This window comes from Glycine soja, chromosome 8 (assembly GCF_004193775.1).
Source record: "Glycine soja cultivar W05 chromosome 8, ASM419377v2, whole genome shotgun sequence".
Lineage (NCBI taxonomy): Eukaryota > Viridiplantae > Streptophyta > Magnoliopsida > Fabales > Fabaceae > Glycine > Glycine soja.
The window spans coordinates 22377330-22398203 of record NC_041009.1 but is presented as its reverse complement, the minus strand read 5'-3'; the positions used below and the strand labels follow the sequence as shown (position 1 = coordinate 22398203).

General features: G+C 33.1%; 2 protein-coding genes across 5 annotated transcripts; both read left to right on the top strand.

The window, feature by feature from the left end:
* The first annotated feature begins 13328 nt into the window (after positions 1-13328).
* LOC114422767 (F-box/kelch-repeat protein At5g15710-like) lies at positions 13329-15814 on the top strand. 4 transcript variants are annotated; one of them, XM_028389288.1, is made up of 3 exons: positions 13329-13512; positions 13782-15088; positions 15263-15814. In XM_028389288.1, exons 1-3 carry the CDS (start codon positions 13495-13497, stop codon positions 15342-15344), a joined length of 1407 nt encoding a protein of 468 aa, XP_028245089.1. In that variant the 5' UTR covers positions 13329-13494; the 3' UTR covers positions 15345-15814. The 4 variants fall into 4 exon arrangements, with proteins under 4 accessions (XP_028245089.1, XP_028245092.1, XP_028245090.1 ...); XM_028389291.1 differs by having other exon boundaries at positions 13330-13512; positions 13807-15088; XM_028389289.1 differs by having other exon boundaries at positions 13330-13512; positions 13645-15088.
* Positions 15815-16781: 967 nt separating this feature from the next.
* Positions 16782-20046, top strand: LOC114424033. Its single transcript, XM_028390903.1, has 8 exons — positions 16782-16786; positions 18704-18790; positions 18881-18956; positions 19056-19206; positions 19302-19386; positions 19496-19623; positions 19702-19744; positions 19869-20046. The coding sequence occupies exons 1-8, from the start codon at positions 16782-16784 to the stop codon at positions 20044-20046; spliced, it is 753 nt and encodes a 250-aa protein (XP_028246704.1).
* The last annotated feature ends 828 nt before the right edge of the window (positions 20047-20874 follow it).

Genomic DNA, 20874 nt, shown 5'->3' with positions numbered 1-20874 from the left:
TATATCATGCGTGTCTAATGGTTTGAAATATCCCCATTATACAGAAAATTAAATGGATTTCAAAATACACGCAACCAATATTAAAAGAATTTCAAATCAAAGCTTTGAATTGTTTCCCAATAATTGCCTTAAAATTTTATAGGGAAGGAAATGAATTTCGACCGGTTTAAGCTTTATTTTAAAAAATAGGTAAGATAAATTTTAAATATATTATTTATTTGATATAACTTACAATTTTTTCCTAATGATATAAGGAATGATGCTTGAATTAATAACAAAATAAGTTCATTTTCTATTTGCATCATGTGATTAAATGATTCTAATGAAATTTTATGAAACCACTATAATTCTTTATGAAAAGATACGTCTTGACTGACTATGATTCAATATAAAAGAGTATAATATAAAAGAACATAACTTTTTGATGAAGAGAAATGATTCTTAATTTTGAAAGATTATGATTCTTTAAAAGAGTATAGTTTGAAAGAGCACAACTCTTATGAAGATTGAAAATAATTACTCTTGATTGAGATACATAAACAAATGATTATGTCCTTTTATGGCAGAGTAAGCTTCTTCTTTACTTTCTCTATAAATATGATTGGAATGACAATAAACTTATTGATTTTTACATTTATCCATCAAAGTTGAGAAAGAAGAGAAGAACAATTCTATCCTAAAAAGATTCAAGGAAATGAAAAACAATAACTTCCAAAAAAAAAAAAGGCACTATTAACTTTGTCTCATTATTTTGGTGTCCTAATTTATAGTACAACTGTATTGCTATAGTATTTGATAATTTATGATTAAAGAAGTAATTAATAATAATATAAGCTACAATTAATATTTTAACCTAAAGTAATTTGATTTTTTAGGTGACAAAAAATAGTATTGTAATTTTAAGCTTTTGCCCCCACAATTATACGCTCCCATGAAGTCATAAAAAAAGTATATATGTTCAATCATACATTAATATTATGTTGCCAACTACTTGCCAAAATTGGACTCTTGCATCATAATGGTGTAATTTTTTTTTCAAAAATTAACCTAATGGGTATATTTTTTAAAAATTATAAAAATAGGTAAATGGTGATTTGAAATATAATTTTATTATCAAGAAATTTTGCTTCAAAGTATGATTTTGTTTTTCATAAAATTATTATACTAAAATCGTATATGCACCTAAGATATCAATTTTTTATTATTAAAAGTTGAAATCGATTTCAACATGCTTTTTTTTTAATTATTTTAAAAATAATATTTTAACATAATTTTGCTATAAATAAAAAACTAAAATCATATTTTATATTACGATTTGAGTTCTTAAAAACATATTTTCAACAAATAAAAAAAAAATCTTACTTTGATATGTAATTTTTTTATTGTGAAATTGTATATTAAAGTAAGATTTATCTATTTTTATAATTTTCTTAAAATTCTATCAATTTCCCAAATTAACTCCCAAATTTGGTTAAGGCATGGCCCACTTGGAAAGGTTAGCAACACTTTTTTTTTGTCGTGTTTTGTTTCAATCAGCACACAATCAAACAAAAAGTTCTTACATGATTGAGAATTCCAGCATAAACTTTTTCTTTATTTGGCAAGTATTTTACGAATTGTACCTATTTTTTTAAATATAAGAAAACATAATTTTAAAAATTACTAGTAAAATACTAATTAAAATATAAACTTTAAGTATTTTTATAATATTACAATTTTTTGAAAATGAGAATAAACCAAAATTATTCTACTACTCTGTTACAAGTATATTATTGCGTTTAATATGGATTAAAAACAAAACATTAATTAAACAATCAAGGTAATTATTTAAATAATTAAAAAATGAAAGGAAATTTAATTCTATATTAAAATTCGATAATTATGTATTACAGTATATAAAATAAAAATATATGTCTATATAAAAAATAAAAAAAATCTAGGAAAACTAAATCAAGAGCATCAAAGACAAATCTGTGTTTTCAAGGATCATCATGATTTTCAGGAATCTGGTTGGGATTCAACGGTAAGTATAGAGAGCCTTCATTAAAAATTTCCAAAGCAAATTAAATTAATTTGATACACATATACCTAACCAATATTTTGTAGATAATTTATTTGATGTCGTAATGGAGAAGTTATTTAAATTGATTGATTTCAAGGAACTTATTTCAGGGAACTTATTTAAAGGAGAAAACACGTAGAAAAAAAAAGGATAAATTTAACAAATATCTTTAGATCACTGCTTAAAAAAATTACAACTAATTTTATTAATAAGAGAAAAAAAAAGAGAAACATTTTTTAAATTATATTTAAAAAACTAATGCCGTTTTTATATTATTAACTCAATATAGTTTATTAAAATTAAATTTATAATATAATTACTCTATGAAGACTTGGTCAACTGTTACACCCTTAACCGTACTTACTAGTAATTCCTTTTTTTTTTAGAGAAACAAATAGAGTAGTTATAGGTGACCTGTAAAAGAAAGATTTCAAGAAACACTTAAACTAATGATAGTCTGAAATCATTATTTATAATAATCATAATAAGGAAGAGGTTCAGATCAAAGCAGAAACACAGAGAAGAAATCAAGACTAGGTGTTGAACAGATTGAACCTACATAATTTGATGTTTAAACAAATCATTTTAGGTTAATAAAGAGTATGTAGACAGTCATATTCAAGTTGAGCATTTTTTTAAACTACTACTAGTACTAACTAATTACTATTAACACAAAATTGACATAAATAATTTGACATTTAGATTCTTTAACTAAAGTCTAATATGCAGTAAAAAAACTAAAGTCTTAAATTCCATTATCAACTTAAACATGAAATTGTAATTAAAAATATCACTTAATTTCAGTGTGAAACTCACAACCTTAATTGGTACATCCTTTGTCCAATATGATTCTCCAACATTTAAAGATGTGGCAGCCAGGAAGTGTGCTACCATATCCCTCCTATCATTAGAAATTTTCAATACTCGAGAACAGAGAGAGAGAAAAAAAAATTATGATAGTGTAAAAGTCATAAAATAGTGTAAAAGTCATAAACTCTTGATGACTATCAATTTTAGTGAGTTAATTAAGTTTTTTTTAACAAATTTGAGATGTAAAATTGACTTGACCTCAATGGAAAAAAAAGGAAGAGAAACTAACAATTAAGCTGAGGAGGAATAATATGGTTGCGTTACTGCTATTGAATGAGAACATGATATATAATAATATACGCATCAATTGATCGATAAGGTAGTGAAACTAACCTGCTAAGTCTAATTCAAATATACAAATCAGGTGGGATAAAAGAATTTGGTTAACAAAATTGTCTAATACAAACTGGACTATCTGTTTTGCTTAAGTGGGCTTGTAGATCAGAATTCTTATCAGAAACACACCGTATTTAAACGTGGCAAGACCCAACACAATATTTATCAGGGTGTTGCTAGGTGCACTGAGTAGTATTACTGGTGCACCCAGTATTTTTCATTAATGCCTTTGACTTGTTGTTCCTTTTTAAGTTGTTTTTTCTGTTGTTTCTTTTATGCGTTTATGGTTTTGTGCTTCCCTTTCTCCCTTTCGTGTTGGTTTTCCATTGATGAAAGAGTTAACAGTTCGATGGAGGTGAAAGTATTACCGATCGGTGATTGTTGCGGTTGTTGGTTCATTTTCGTCGGAGGTACACCAAGTACGCTTTCTTGGCTGAGTGGTGATCCGTAAGCAGATTTTTCACATATGGATAATACGAATGAAGTTGATCCGTAAGTACGAAGTTCATCCGTATAAAGCATACGGATCAATTTCATCCGTATTGGTTTTTTGGTTTTTTTTAATTCTTTAAAGTTTTATTTTTTTTATTATTAATATGTTAAATTACTTATTTGGTCCCTATAGTTTCATGATTCATATATTTTTAGTCGCTAAAATTTGATAGTGGTTTTCTTAATTCCTATAGTTTACATTTTATTACAAATTATGAATTATTTATTTATTACAAATTATATATAGTATTAGTATATAATTTAATTATTTAGCTACAAATTAGTTATAAATTATCAATTATTTTTTATTACAAATTTTCTTGTGATAGATTAGTTACGAATTACTTGGTAGTGTTTATGAAGTCAATTTTATTGATAATATTAATCATATTTTGATGGTAAGGACTAAAATGGAATTAATTAATCATAGACATATTAATCATATTTTTATTGATAATATTAATCATATTAATCATAGACATTGCCATCTGGTGTGAGACCCCTAGCGATCCTTATGTAGTCTTTGATCACCTTGTGTATTTTTGTGCCTACAGTGACTTTCCTTAGGTTAAGCAGACGCTCCAACCTTTTTGTGATCGCTTGGCAAGCATCCTATCACATTCAAACACAACCCATATACAATTATAGTAACTAAAATAAATTACATTTAATAAAACATTAAAGCACGTCATCTTACCACTGTATGTCTAGACTGCTCTGTTGGACCTTGTGGCCTCAATAATCTTAAGAGGGATAGGCTTAGAATACAGAAGAAGCAACAACAATCAATTTAACAATGTTCTTTAAGCATGCAAGACACAATTGATTGCAACAAAATAAATAAGATAAGGGAAGAGAGAATGCAAACACAGTTTTATACTGGTTCGGCCACAACCCGTGCCTACGTTCAGTACTCAAGCAACCCACTTGAGATTTCCACTATCTTTGTAAAATCATTTACAAAGTCTGAACCACACAGGGACAACCCATCCCTTGTGTTCAGATGCTTTACAACAAGAGACTTACAGTCTCTTAACCAATCTCATTGAATAAGAAGAATAGAAGAAGAATTCTCTCTTCAAGAGAAGAATATTACAATGAAGATCATGCAAGAATCCTTATAGATTTTGCAAATGTTTGGCCAAGGATTTCTTTTGAGAGAGCATTTGACAATGAAGTTCTTTTGGAATCTCTCTCATTGTCTTTTGAGAGGATAAGACATTTTTGCCAAGCAAAACTTTGCATAAAATTCGTGTCCAAGTCACCTATTTATAGGCCTTTGATGGCCATTCACAAATCTAATGAAAAGATGTGATTTTGGCGATATTCCTTGAAAATCCTCTTTGGTAATCGATTACATAATTAGTGTAATCGATTACACAGTTGTTTTTCTTGAACAGTTGTGACCCTTCATTTAAAATTTGAATTTCCAACGTTCAGAGTTTCTGGTAATCGATTACATATGATGTGTAATCGATTACACACTTTCAAACCATTGGTAATCGATTACATGTATTGGTAATCGATTACATGTGCCTTGAATGACTTGAAACCTTTCATTGTGAGGCAAGGCTTGATCTTAAAGAAATCTTGAATCAAGGCTTTGTTTGTTGAAACAATCTTGTATTAATCTTGAAGCAAAATGAGCCTTGTTTGATTCTTCTTTTGACATCATCAAAATCATGTATACATACATTCACATTCTCCCCCTTTTTGATGATGACAAACATGTGATTTCTTCTCGACACCATCAAAGCTTGCATGATTTACATCTCCCCCTTTCTCAAGCAAATTCTTCTTGATATCATCAAAATCTTCATGATTTACATTCTCCCCCTTTTTGATGATGACAACCACCTGTAGGTTAGGAGCAACAACAAAGAAAAAATATCTATTTGCATATAGTTTACTCCCCCTTGGTTTTGCAATGATTGCTTATATGAGACAATTGAAGATTTCATATTTTTCATATATAAAAAGTTGTCTCATAAAACAATAGATAATTTTTTTTACTATTTTATCTTTTATCTTTCTCTCCCCCTTTGGCAACATCAAAAACAAATCATGAATAGAGAGGAAAAAGATGTTACCACTTGTTGCAATATATGAGAATCAAGTGATACCAAAAGGCATTAAAACAATCATTCAATATTAATAAAGCAAAAACAAGTACAATAACACATCAATCAAATTCAATCACAATCATCAAGGACAGTCTAAACTCAAGTAGAAAACAAGCATCAAAAGTAATCAATCAAAGACAAGTGACCTGTTGGTATCATTTGATATTACTTGTTGGGGTTGTTGATCAAGTGGCCTTTGTTTGTTGTCTCCATAAATCGCATATTCACTTTTCTTGGGGAGAAATGTGGCCTTCGTTTGTTGTCTCCATAAATCACATATTCATTTATCTTGGGGAGAAATATGAATAAACTTTGATGCATGTCATGTGTTTGGAGAAATTGCTATCAATGTATCGACTTTGCTCTTCTCCATTTTCATAGTCTTTCATCATGATATCCAAACTTATGATTTTCTTCTCTGAATCACTTGAATAATTTATGACATTATCTTCCCAAGTGATATATCCTTTCTTTTCTTTCTTCTCTTTGAAATTCATCTTGTCGGATTTTTCCATTTTTCTTTTAAACACAGGACAATTGAATCTCATGTGCCCAAGTTGATTGCACTCAGCATTTTGGGGCTAAAGAGGAACTTTCTTCTTTCTTCTTTCATCATCATCTTCTTTCTTCTCTAGTTTTTTTTTATGTAGTTGCATTTCTCTCTACCATTGTAGGAATAAATGAATCAAATTCAATGGCTTCCCATATCTTTAGATTTATGGCTTCTATAAAGATCTGCATTCGGGTTTTCCAATAATGATAACCCTCACCCTTGAACATAAGAGCCTATTCATAGAATTTCCCTCAGGAAATGAAAATTTGGATGAGGCCATATCTATTCTTGAAGTTTTTAAACTTTATACAAGAATCCTGCTCTGATACCACTTGTTGGACCTTGTGGCCTCAATAATCTTAAGAGGGATAGGCTTAGAATACAGAAGAAGCAACAACAATCAATTTAACAATGTTCTTTAAACATGCAAGACACAATTGATTGCAACAAAATAAATAAGATAAGGGAAGAGAGAATGCAAACACAGTTTTATACTGGTTCGGCCACAACCTGTGCCTACGTCCAGTACTCAAGCAACCCACTTGAGATTTCCACTATCTTTGTAAAATCCTTTACAAAGTCTGAACCACACAGGGACAACCCATCCCTTGTGTTCAGATGCTTTACAACAAGAGACTTACAGTCTCTTAACCAATCTCATTGAATAAGAATAATGGAAGAAGAATTCTCTCTTCAAGAGAAGAATATTACAATGAAGATCATGTAAGAATCCTTATAGATTTTGCAAATGTTTGGCCAAGGATTTCTTTTGAGAGAGCATTTGACAATGAAGTTCTTTTGGAATCTCTCTCATTGTCTTTTGAGAGGATAAGACATTTTTGCCAAGCAAAACTCTGCATAAAATTCGTGCCCAAGTCACCTATTTATAGGCCTTTGATGGCCATTCACAAATCTAATGAAAAGATGTGATTTTGGCGATATTCCTTGAAAATCCTCTTTGGTAATCGATTACATAATTAGTGTAATCGATTACACAGTTGTTTTTCTTGAACAGTTGTGACCCTTCATTTAAAATTTGAATTTCCAACGTTCAGAGTTTCTGGTAATCGATTACATATGATGTGTAATCGATTACACACTTTCAAACCATTGGTAATCGATTACATGTATTGGTAATCAATTACATGCGCCTTGAATGACTTGAAACCTTTCATTGTGAGGCAAGGCTTGATCTTGAAGAAATCTTGAATCAAGGCTTTGTTTGTTGAAACAATCTTGTATTAATCTTGAAGCAAAATGAGCCTTGTTTGATTCTTCTTTTGACATCATCAAAATCATGTATACATACATTCACATGCTCCACATCAGAAGGTGCATGTGAAGGTCCTGCTTCTGGTGCCACTAGGACCTCAGGGATATTTGGCTCCACATATATGTCATGTTGTGGCACAGGTGGATGTCTGGGCGGATCAACTGCCTATGTGGGTGTGATGAACGAATGAGAGATCTTGAAGAACCAATCCATGTAATCAGATGCACACTGTCTAGGCACAAGACAAATTTGCCTCCCTGCTGCTAGTTGGTCAGAGTAATGCATCCACCTGTCGTCAATATCTTCAAATGACAACCTGACACCCATAGTCTGTGGAGGAATGGTCTGAGCGTATTCAAATTGTCGCACCACCTTCTCTGGTCGGTGTGTGACCACAATGGGACCCCATCGAAGCTCACTGGAAAAACATGAAATGAGGTCAAATGCTCGAACTCCACGGTGCTCACCATAAGGCATCCTTCATACATCAGGAATCGTCAGTCCATCTATATGTGTCCATTAAGTTGATGCTAGGAATCCCTTCGAATAAGCCTTCATAGTAAGCCACCGACAGGCACGTGGTAATATCTCATCATAGTCTTGACGCACTCAGCAATAGAGGGAAAATGCTCATATATCCAAAACTACACACATTAGATCAAAATAAAACAAATGCCAAATTAACATATTAAAAACATAGTCCAATTTAACATATTAAAAACATAAATATTACCTGTAATAGAGTGATGTAACCAACAAGTTGTCGGTCGCCGCTCTTACAAGCATCATTCAAATGATTATACATATGCACTAGGGAGGCAGCTCCCCATGCATAGCTTCCACTCTGACTGAAGTCTCGGAAAGCGTATAAAAATACAACATGAACATGTGCTGCACTCTTGTTAGCAAAAAGAGTGCAACCTAACAAGTGCAGGAGATAGGCACGAGCTCCAACAGTCCAATGTCCGACCTCACATCTCCTCTAATTAATATCTCTTAGCCACGATAGACGTACGTATGCCCCATGACATTGTATTGTCTCAGCTCTAGCTTCCTCTCCCGAGACTTCAAGCAACTCCACCAACATCAACACTGCTTCGTCCACATGCAGAGGCTCGAAGCTATGGAAGGCGCCTATGATTGGAAGATGAAGCAGAGATGCCACATCATCCAGCGTGATGGTCAGCTCTCCAACAGGAAGATGGAAACTGCTAGTTTCCTTGTGTCACCTCTCCACTAAAGTGGATATAACTCCTCGATCTCCAGTGTCTACTGAACATGCGATCAAAGGACTTAATCCTGTGGCAATGACTAGCCCTTTAATTTCTGAAGTAGGCCTCCCATATTTATCAACCTTCCTTCCATGGAAGGATAAATTCAATTCAGGACATTCCTAAATTGAAGTATAAATGATTCGAAAATTTATAAACATAATAATTTAAATTATGAAAAAATTTAAATAATAAGAAATACTTAACAAATAACTTTACTTAAAAATTTAAAATACCTCTCAATTCCATATGCTTAGTGCAACATGGTCAGCATACTCAATCAGCACTGATGGGTCACGCGGCCCACCTGAGAATCCCTCAGCATCATCAATAGCAAACCCCTCAGCACCATCAATAGCTTTTGCACCATGTGCAGGTACGTCCTCAGTCATATCAGGAGCATCCTCAACAACAGGGGCAGCTTCCTGTTGCTTACGTGCGGATGCTGTAGGCCTTCGGCGCTAGGAAACATCATCTTAATCATGATGATCCTCTCTCCCCATGGCTCTGCCTATAACCCTACCTAGGACACGACCTAACCCTCTAGTTCTAACCATGATCTGCAAATCATGACGCACATGTATTTTTTTTTGTCAAATTCAATATTTACTAAATAACAATACGACTACATAACCCTAAATCCTCAACCCTAATCCAAGCACCCTAAACCCTAACAATTAAGCTCTACGCCCTAAACCCTAGCCATTACCCCTAACCCTAAACCCTAAACATCTACAAATTGTAAAACTACCAATAACATACGACCATATATGACTACCTAATTAAAACACAAAACACATAATTAAATAACATATGACTATTTTCATTCAAATAAATTAAACATAAATAAGAAAATGACTACATAACCCTAAACCCTACACCAAGCCCCCACATCCATAGACCCTAGCCCATGAGCACTAAGACCTAAACCCTAGCCCCTATCCCTAACCCTAAACCCTAAACATATACAAATTGTAAAACTACCAATAACATACAACCATATATGACTACCTAATTAAAATACAAAACACATAATTAAATAACATATGACTATTTTCATTCAAATAAATTAAACATAAATAAGAATACAACATAACCCTAACCCTAAACCCTTGCAGCTAAATCCTACACCAAGCCCCCACATCCCTAAACCCTAGCCTATGAGCACTAAGCCTCAAACCCTAGCCACTAACACTAAGCCCTAAACCCTAAACATCTACAAAATGTAAAACTACCAATAACATACGACCATATATGACTACATAATAAAAACACAAAATGCATAATTAAATAACATATCACTATTTTCATTCAAATATATTAAACATAAAAAACTAAAAAATTCAATTATTTACTATTAAACTTTAAAAGTATTTCATACCACCATGCAATCATACATATTATTTTTATAAACACAAAAGATACCTATTTTTAATACAAAACAAACAAATACAAATCCTGTTTAAAAACATTTTTCAAAACATAAATACAAATTTTTGCAAAAAAATAATTAAAACCTTCATACGGACGTATGACTCATACGGATGAAGTTACACTTACGGATTAACTTCATCCGTATGAATCATACGGATGAACTTCATCCGTATGAACGTTACAGATTAATTAACACTTACGGATGAACTTCATCTGTACCAATACAGAAAAGGAAATGCAAGCAACGCCATTAACGGAGATGTGAAGCTTACCTCGACGGTGGAAGACCAAAGCACAACAAAAGTCCTCAGTGCCTTGAATCACCAAATGCGACGCGAATGACGAACGGAGGAAGAAGAAGCTCGATCGGCGGCGGGAGGAGAAGAAAAACCAGGAGAAGGTGCTGCAGAAGAAAGAAGAAGCGTACGAAAAGAGACCCCTGATGTGCCACTTTTAAATTTTAAGTGAAGGACATTTTTGTCCTTTCACTTACCATGCTAGGTGCACCAACAATACTACTGGGTGCACCTAGCAACATCCTATTTATCATAGACGTGTAGAGCATACCAACCATGATATAATTAAAAAAAAAAAGAAGAGGGAGATGCATGATGTGCTCAATTATATCATTTGAGGCCTTGGCTGCATCCAACTTTGTTTGCTAGGTTGACAAATTAGAATATGATACATTATATTTATTTAGATAAAATTTTAAGAGAGACGGGGAGAGAGAATTTAATTTTATTTAATTCCTTGATGTTCTATTCAATTTACCGTTGAATGCAACTTCTTAGAGTGTCTTGCCTTTTCCGACTGGAAAGCTGGAACTTCACACAAAGGACAAAGCAAAGTAAATTTTGAAACAACTCCATGGCTTCAACCAATTACAGAAAAGGAATTTAAAACTTTCAAGGTTGAGGTTTAATTTCTTATACATATACATAATTTCTTTTACCTAACATCTAATTAACGTGTTTTTTCCATTAATAGATGACAGTTCTTTTAGTCTCTAAAGTTAGAAACATTAAATTTAAATTCATTCACTCTAGTGACTGAAAATTTCATCAAACTTAATAAAACAAAGACAAAATAAATTTAAAAATAAAAATAATGGACAATATAAGGGAGTTTGAAAAAACGAAGGAATAATGGGATTAAGTTTTCAGACTTATTATTTCTTGATTTATTTGGTCTCCTAGTCTTTTTAAGCCCAGCTCTTTGATTTCTGCTAGATCATTTCCATAAATTTTGATATTTACATCAAACTTATGCGTGAAATCCCTTTAAATTTCTACAAGTCGTCTTTAAATTTAATATGTTTTTCTCAAAGATTCAAATTAAACACAAAAATATAAGAGAGTCTAATGTATTCGAATTTAAATAAAATGTAAAATAACTGAAGTTATTTTTTTTGCTGATTTTTGTTGTTGCTGAGTTTTAAAATAACTGAAGTTAATTAACAATATTAATAAATGAAGCAAAAAACAATGTATAATTTATTGCACTTCAGAATCCTTAGTTACTTCCCTCACCCTCACAAGCAATGGAAATGTTTTATTTTTCTGTCACCCTCACAAGCCGAACCTTTCCACCTCTTTGGGCCCATAAAATTTCTCCAGTCTTGACGTTCCAACAATGTTCAATTTCCTTAATTTCCGTTTGTTAATTTTGAATTTTGATTCATAATAATGCATTACTAACAAAAAAACCTACCTAAAAGGTCTAGGTTTGAAAAAGGTTTCAATTTCAGTTGATAAAAACACAAGGGGGGCCATGGTCACAACAAAGAATAGGCAAACTCCATATTGAATTTTTCACCCCAAAAGATGTTGTCATAAATTATTTTCATTACATGAATGTAAACGTCTTGTGAATGGTTCAAATGAAGCTTAGAGTCTCATAAAAGTTTAGAAAAATTCAAATCGTTTGTATTTTATAATAATAAAATAAAATAAAAAATCTGGACGGCTTCTCTAAGTTTAACGTTGAGCAATGAAAAACATCAAGTTATTAGATTATCTATCAGAATGACCACCAACCAACAGTGGACCCCAACAACAACACCAGAACTCTGTATATTTTATAGTGATGTTTTTAGAAAAGGTTATGCTCCCTCTGATCACCAATTGTCCATCATTATAAGCCTCGGTGAATCTATATAAATTGAACCATAAATTGATAATCATAAACTCATCTTACATAAATTTCTGATTAACTTGATTGTCGTTCTAATTACTCGACAATAACTATAATTATGTATACACATTTTCTTCTTCATATTAACGTAAATTAAATTAAGAGCAACTGCATAAACCAATGAAAAAACAATTAATGAAAAATTACAAGTATAAATACCTATTTTGTCTTTTAAAAATAATATGATTTTAATTTCTATATATTTTCAATGTAAAACAAAATTTACATTATTAAACAATTAGAAATCCAGATAGTTATTCTGAAAATTAATAAACTTATTATACATATTAATTTTTTATTGAATGATAATATAAAAAAATAATTTTTTTACACTATTAATACATAAATTATTACTTTTAAATAATATTAGTGATATAGATAAACTATTATTTTTATTCCATGTTTAAATTCATATATAAAACCTATAAATTTTAGTTTCTACGCAATTTTTTGTGAAGATCTATCACTATTAAAAACAATTATATAATTTTTCCACCATAAAAAATGTTCTTTAAGTATTAACAATAGAATCAAACTAAAATATTTTTAATGCACAGAGTAAACCTTACAATTAGGGTCTAAATTCAAAATGAGTACTGTTATAGTTTAACTCCAAAATGATTAACGTAGAGCTGCTGACGTGGCGACAACGTAGGGGATAATATCGTGTATCCGTTCGCACCTAAACACAGCGAGGACTGAGATAAGTACCACATAGTAATCTTGAATTTTGTTGTTCCCTTTGTCAAATAGTGACAAAGTAAATCAAATCCAACCAGAGAGAGAGAAACAGACTCTAACCCGAACCTTGTCAGGCTGTTCCTTCTTCCAATCTTCATTCATATCAGATTCTCAATTCGTCAAGCTCTATCAATGGGAACTGCATGCTTCCAAAATCCGAGGTAATTGTCTGTCTTCACCCCCCCACCATAGCTACACTCTGCCTTTCTATGCTCTCTGCTTTAAAAAAATAATCTTTTTTCATTCGGTGATTTATATGTTCATCCGGGGTTTTGAAATCTTTATCATTTTAGATCTTGATCTAGGTATCAGAATTTTTATCTCTGGGGGTATCGGTGTTTGTAACAATTAGGTCTCTATGTTCTTTGGTTGGTGGGAGTATGGGATAGATGTCTGAATCTGAAATTGTGCTTGATTTGGGGGTTTTAAGGAATTAGAGGACATGGATTGTGTAGGGCATTCTTCTGAATCAAGGTCTGGAGTTTGTGTTGCCCAATCAGTAGAAAATGGAGGTTTTGGTGGAGGTGGGAGGTGCTGTAAGCAAGCTTCCCCTCCAAGGAGTGGTGGGTCTAGAAATACTAGTCCGATGAGCCGGGCCGGGTCCAGGAACACGAGCCCTTCACGGCAGAAGGTTGTTAAGACCAAGCCTAGGGGTTTGGATGAGGAAACACTTGCCACATTTGGTAAGGTAGTGCATGCTGATATTCAGATGGAGGATAATATATGGGCAATGTTGCCTGAGGACTTGTTGCATGAGATCTTAGCTAGAGTTCCCCCGTTTCTGATTTTCCGGCTTCGATTGGTTTGCAAACGGTGGAATTCGCTGCTACAGGATAGCAGTTTTCTCAAATTCCATTCCAGTGTCCCATCACATGGGCCGTGTCTCCTTACGTTTTGGAAGAACATGCAGACCCCCCAGTGTTCAGTCTTCAGCTTGCCACTGAAAGCTTGGTATAGAATACCTTTCACTTTTTTGCCACCGTGGGCATTCTGGTTGGTTGGCTCTTCTGGTGGGCTTGTTTGCTTTTCTGGGCATGATGGGCTAACGTTTAAGACCTTGGTGTGTAATCCCCTAACTCAAACTTGGAGGGCATTGCCTAGTATGCATTACAATCAACAAAGGCAACTGGTATTGGTTGTTGATCGGGTGGATCGGTCGTTTAAAGTGATAGCCACTAGTGATATTTACGGTGACAAGTCATTGCCAACTGAAGTTTATGACTCAAAGATAGACAGCTGGACAGTTCATCAGATTATGCCGGCGGTTAATCTCTGCTCTTCAAAAATGGCATATTGTGACTCCAGATTGTACTTGGAAACCCTTTCACCACTTGGTTTGATGATGTATAGACTAGACACAGGTCATTGGGAACATATTCCGGCTAAGTTCCCTCGATCTTTGTTGGATGGTTATTTGGTTGCTGGTACCCAGAAGCGTCTTTTTCTTGTTGGAAGGATTGGCCTTTATAGTACTCTACAGAGTATGAGAATTTGGGAATTGGATCATAACAAAATTACATGGGTGGAGATCAGTAGGATGCCCCCAAAGTATTTCCGTGCTTTATTGAGATTATCAGCGGAGAGATTTGAATGCTTCGGGCAGGATAATTTAATCTGCTTCACCTCTTGGAACCAAGGGAAGGGCCTTCTATATGACGTGGATAAAAAGATCTGGTCATGGATTGGTGGGTGTGCTCTGCAGTCATACAACAATCAAGTTTGTTTCTATGAGCCAAGGTTTGATGCTTCTATCTACTAAGCTAGAGTCTTATGGCATAATGTCAGTTGTACATCAACATTTACAAAACTGAAGATTACTAGTGATTTTCTTGATGTGTTTTCTTCGCAATGACATTCTCTCTGACCATTCATAATGTTATTTCCTCACAATGGGCTGATTTTGTTTATCAGTAAAATATCTTACTCACAAGCTGTAATGAACAGCATGCCTGACTGTGAATGCTGGTTCAGTTCCGTAGACAGATTTTTGTGAATGGAATTCAAGGTGAAACATAACGCAAGAGGTACTGTGACAGTGTGACAGGGATATGAAGCTGATGTACACTGCTGAAGGAAAGGTTAGAAACTTCTACATAAGGGTTTGAATGCTTAAAAGGGGGTATGCAGCTGATGATGTTTGGGGAACATTTTTTGGAGACATTATCATTTGGAAATGCTTAGGGCATTGAAATTGTGCATCAACTTTCACTGCTTTTCTGATCAATGGCGTACCAGTGTAATGTAACTGTTTTAAATCTTGTCTTGAAACATTGACCATATGTAACTTTCTCATGTAAATGGATTTTCCCAACTTTTTTTTTTGAAAAAGAGAACTCTTGAAGAAAATGGTTAACTTTATAGTTTTGTAATCTTGATCTTGATCATATTATATAAATTGATCTTGTTATTTCTCTGTACTGTTGTTCTAGTCTTGATGCCAATACAAAAACTGTTTCAAGTTGAGATGGGATATTCAAATGAATGCTAGAGCTACTATTTCTATCTGCCGTCCCTGTCTTCTGTTATGTTTTCATATTATGTCCACTCTCTCGCTCTCACCTATGTGCAGGGATTATTCACTCCACTGTTGCCAATCTTGTAGATTGATAGGAAAAGTTTAATGTGATCTAATGATACTGGTTGAAAGATGGAAATATCTATGGCTTATCTGAAGCTTTGTTCAGTTGATTTCCATCAGTAACTTTGTGCAAACAGATTAATGTATACCCATTTTGATTCTTTTATAAATTCATGCTAATAGCCAGGGTTTGTGGTTGTTTGCCCAGACTTTGATGTATGCCTTCCAATCATTAATTGGAAGGAATTAGATCTCAGTGATTTCTGCATTTAAGATAAATTGCTGATAGTTTATTTTAAATATTTTTTTGGCCTATCACCTATGGCTGGGGCTAAGTGCTCCTAACTGAGGTTTCAATAACTCAGCAATGTGGACGATAGTTGTAAACAGTTTTACTTAGAGCTGAGTGCATCACGGCAAATGATAGTTTTTGTGCAAATGGATAGAGTGATAAACTAGCTATTTTCCTGAGTACAATCCAGTTACCTGATAGATGCTTGCTAATCTGTGCCTGCTGCCAGGGACTGCATGTGAACTCCACTCCAACTGTTTTTGGGTTAATACCATAAAGTTTATGTGGTTAGAAAATTTCGTTCATGGCCATGTATAGTAGTTTGATTGATACCTTGAATGACTTCATGGCCATGCATAGTAGTTTGATTGATACCTTGAATGACTAGGTGATTACGAGTCTGATATTTGTTTCTTGCATTTGTAGTTATTAATATCACAGCATTGAGGTAAGTTGATGGTGTCAAATTGGTATCATAGTTTTATTGATACCTTGATGAGTTAGTGATTGCGAGTATGATCTTTTTGTTTCTTCCATTTATAGTTATTATTATTATCAACATGAGGTAAGTTGAGGGTATAAAATTGGTCACCTACATGGATAGATAAGCAGATAGATAATACTTTTTTTTTTTCCTGTACTAATTTTTTTCCATGGTGTAGTTTATATGCGTACGTTCAAGGATGTAAAATTATAATTTTCCTTTTCGTTCCTTATACTCCATCCAATAGGAACTTCAATCCTCTAGCCTTTTGAATGATCTATGTAGAATTTATGACCATTGTTGCAGGCAATCTGGAACTTCATACTCAAACAAAAGACTAGGCACTCAAGACCAATCCCTTAACAAGAGCCATGGCATTAACCACCACGTCCTTTATAATAATTTCGGCTTTTTTATAAATCGATGAGTGATGAAGAAATTCAAAAGGGCAAAGCATAGAAAGCACTTCCACATGTTAAGATTGTTTATATTATCATTTAATTACAAACTATATAATATATGATAAAATTGTTTATTTTTATTATAATTATAATTATAATGTTTTTTCCTCGATGCATTCTCTTCTGCCATCTCCATATCTGATACGATAAAAATAGTGTTGGTGATATTACAGCTGAAAACGAAAGGGGGGGAGGGGCATGGGTCCACTATAGAATGCCCTGGAAGGATCAGAAAACAGTTTTTTTTTTTTTTTTTGTTCTGTTTGCAATTTTATGATGGAACATGCCATTAACAGGAAGTAACTATTTTTAAAATTCGATTTAAATGGTGTAAGTGCACTACCATAATGTCTATGTTAATTAGGAGTATACCATAATGTCTATGTTAATTAGGAGTATATTATATGACGCTCTATTCCCCACCACTTACCAAAAATATCCATTTAAATAGGCTTTAAAGGGATAAGTTAAAGAAAGATAACTAATTCTTCTAAATATACTTATTCTACACTTTTAGAAAGCCTACACATTTGCTTCTCTAGCAAGATCAGGCAGCAAGGTTAAATTATATGCGAAAAAAACAAGTCAGTCAGGTGGCTCAATTGAATTTTAATTTGTAAATGATATATTATTTTTAGCGATCCCAAATTTATTGGACAAATTATGAATCTATTGTGAAATAATATGATCATCATATATGTACTAATATTAGGTTTTATAACAATGCTTTTAAAACTTCAGTAAAAAAAAACAATGCTTTTAAAACTTCAGTAAAAAAACAATGCTTTTATGAATTGAATAAAACATTAGTTCAAAGTTCAATGGTATAATTAAGGTCCAAACCATTTTAATAATAATCTATATTTATATACTATCTATAAAAGAGAACCCTCTGGAAATTTCTAAAATACCCCTGCCTAAGATTGTGATAGCTGTCCATTTCCTAGGTTTTTTGGTCTTTTAGCCCTTAATTTTCCACTATTTTGATGCTTACAGGTGTTTAATTTTGTTGATTGTGGTATTTACACGTGTTTTATTTTGCATGTTGTGCATGTGTTGACCTTTGCTTCTTTACGTGGTTTTTTGCATTTCATTCTTCATTCTTCAGTTTGTGTGTTTTTGCTTTTCATTTTACCAGATACAGACCAGCTTAATTTGGGTTCTGTTTGATGCTGTTTTGATGTATGTTTTGTTACATTCGATGTTAGCTTATGGTTTTCTGGCTTTTCTTTTCTTACATGCATATTACCTTTCGGGTTTTTGGCTTTTGTTTCTGTGCTGTTTTCATGTTTGTTTTGTTACATGCATGTTATTTTTTCATTTTGTTGTGTTGGATGATGTTTGGTTTGCATGTTTGGTTATCGTGTTTGTCTGTTCGTGGTACTTCTGTTGTTTTATTTTGGTGCTGTTTTCATGTGTGTTTTCTTACATGCATGTTAGCTTCTCATTTTTGTGCGTTGAACGAGGTTTTGGATTTTTTCTTAGCTTATCGTGTTTCTGTTTTGATGGTGGTTTTGTTTTTTTTTTTTTTTTGCAGTATTATGGCACGTTCTCCAGACAAGATAAAGAGCATCGATGGCTCAAAAGAAACTCTTAAAATTAGTGTGAGGATCAGTGATCTATGGTTTATTGGCACGCCTAACAAATCTGAGCAAGCTGAAATGATGTTTGTGGACTCCGATGCATGCTTCAATTTTGTGTTTTTCTTTTGTAGGTTTATTACTTATTACTCATTGTTCAGTTCATTGTGTTGTAACCTTAATGCAATCCAGGGTGATGAGATCCACGCTGTTTGTAAATAAGACCAATTGAAGTAAAAAAAAATGGACTTGAAAGAAAATTGTACTTATGTCATGCACAATTTTAAAGTGCTAAAAAACAATGGTCAGTACAGAGTGTGTGATCATCAATTTAAATTGGTGTTTATTGGGGTTACTGTTGTGAGGGAGTGTGTTCTAGGGGACATCCCTTTTAGAAAATACAGGTTTACTGGATTTGCAGATGTTGTGGCTGGCCAGTTTGAACGTGGACTATTGGTTGGTACGTTAACTTATATTTTTGCAATTGAGTTTATTTTGAAAGTTCTGTTCTTTTTGGAATTAAATAACATTCCCTGATTTTCCTACTTGCTTTAGATATTATTGGTGTGGTGGAGGAGGTTGTCTTTCAGCAAGTTTCAGGAAAAGGTAGAAGGGTAGTCTTCAAACTAAAGAACTTGAGGTAAAGTTCGATTCTTGATGACAATTTGTGTGATATGCTTTGTCAAGTTGTGGCTATGATTATATTATTATTAATAACTGATTGTCTCATAACTATTTGTTTCTGATAGCCAGCAATTGCTATCTTGCACTTTGTGGGATGATTATTGCTTGCAGTTTTTGAAGTTCTTAGATGATTATGAAGGTGATGGCCCAATTACAGTTCTATTGAGCCATTGTAGGATCAAGGAAGCGCAGGGTATATCCTCATCTTGAATTTATTGATTTCTCTGTTTATGCTATTGCATGTTATGGTTTTGTTTTTTAAATGATTTAGGATCTTATCCCGCATCGATCAACAATTCTTTCAAGGCTTCAAAGTTAATTATTAACCAGCCCATGATGGAGATTCAAGAATTCAATGAACAATATTTTTTGTATGTGTTATGCAATATATGTTGATCATTTTTTGTCTTATTTTTGTTGTTCATTGTATATTTGTAGGCTTGCAGAGTTGGGCATTGAGGCCCGGTCAGGTTTTAAATCCCATGGTGAAGGGAGTACACAACTTTCAGGTTCTATCCAATTATCATCAAAAGAATCATTCTTTGGCAAGGCTGAGGCAAAGACTATTGCTGACATTAACACCATCTCTGAAATAATGATCTTATATAGATTTTAATTCTTTGTCATGCATTATCTGAAGTTTTTTTATTTGATGTGTATGTTGTTTCACACAGGAAATTGTTTGTGTCACTGTTGGCATAATTACTAGGATTGTTCTGGACAATCATTCATGGTGTTATATAGCTTGCATTCAGTGCCATAAAAAAAGTGATGCAGAGATGGCGCCCTTTACATGTGCATGCGGCAAATACAATAAGGAAGTTGTGCTTAGGTGATTGTGATCTTTTAAAATGTTGTGTATTTTTCATGCCTTCATCATTTTTTTACTATTGGTGCATATGGTGGCAGGTATAGGCTTGAGCTGATGATCAACCAGGGAAATGAAAGCACAAAATTCCTGCTTTGGGACTGTGAATGCAGTGAATTAATTGGTCAATCAGCTGATGCAGTTAATCAGCTTGAAATTGAAGTGTGTTTTTGGATTCAACCGTAACTGTTTATGTTTGATATGTTATTTTTTGTTTGTGTAATACAATTATTCTCTTTGAACAAGGATGGTGATGTTGATTTGAATGCTTCACCCGAAGCACTTGATAAGCTGTTGGGTCATGAACTTGCTTTCAAGATAAAGGTGCAACCCAAGTTCAGGAATTCTGCTGTTTTGAAGTGTTCAACTGACTTGAGCTTAATAAATGCTGTGATGGATATGCTAGCTGATGTTGAGGTAATGTTCAATGCAAGTTATTTGACATTAACTATTGTGAAAAGTATGTATTCTATTCATATTTATTTGTTTTCCATGGGTTGTGTCATCTTCAATATATGTCTTATTTAGACATCTTCAAGAATGGATATCCCGGTTTCTAATTCCAATCATTCTGCT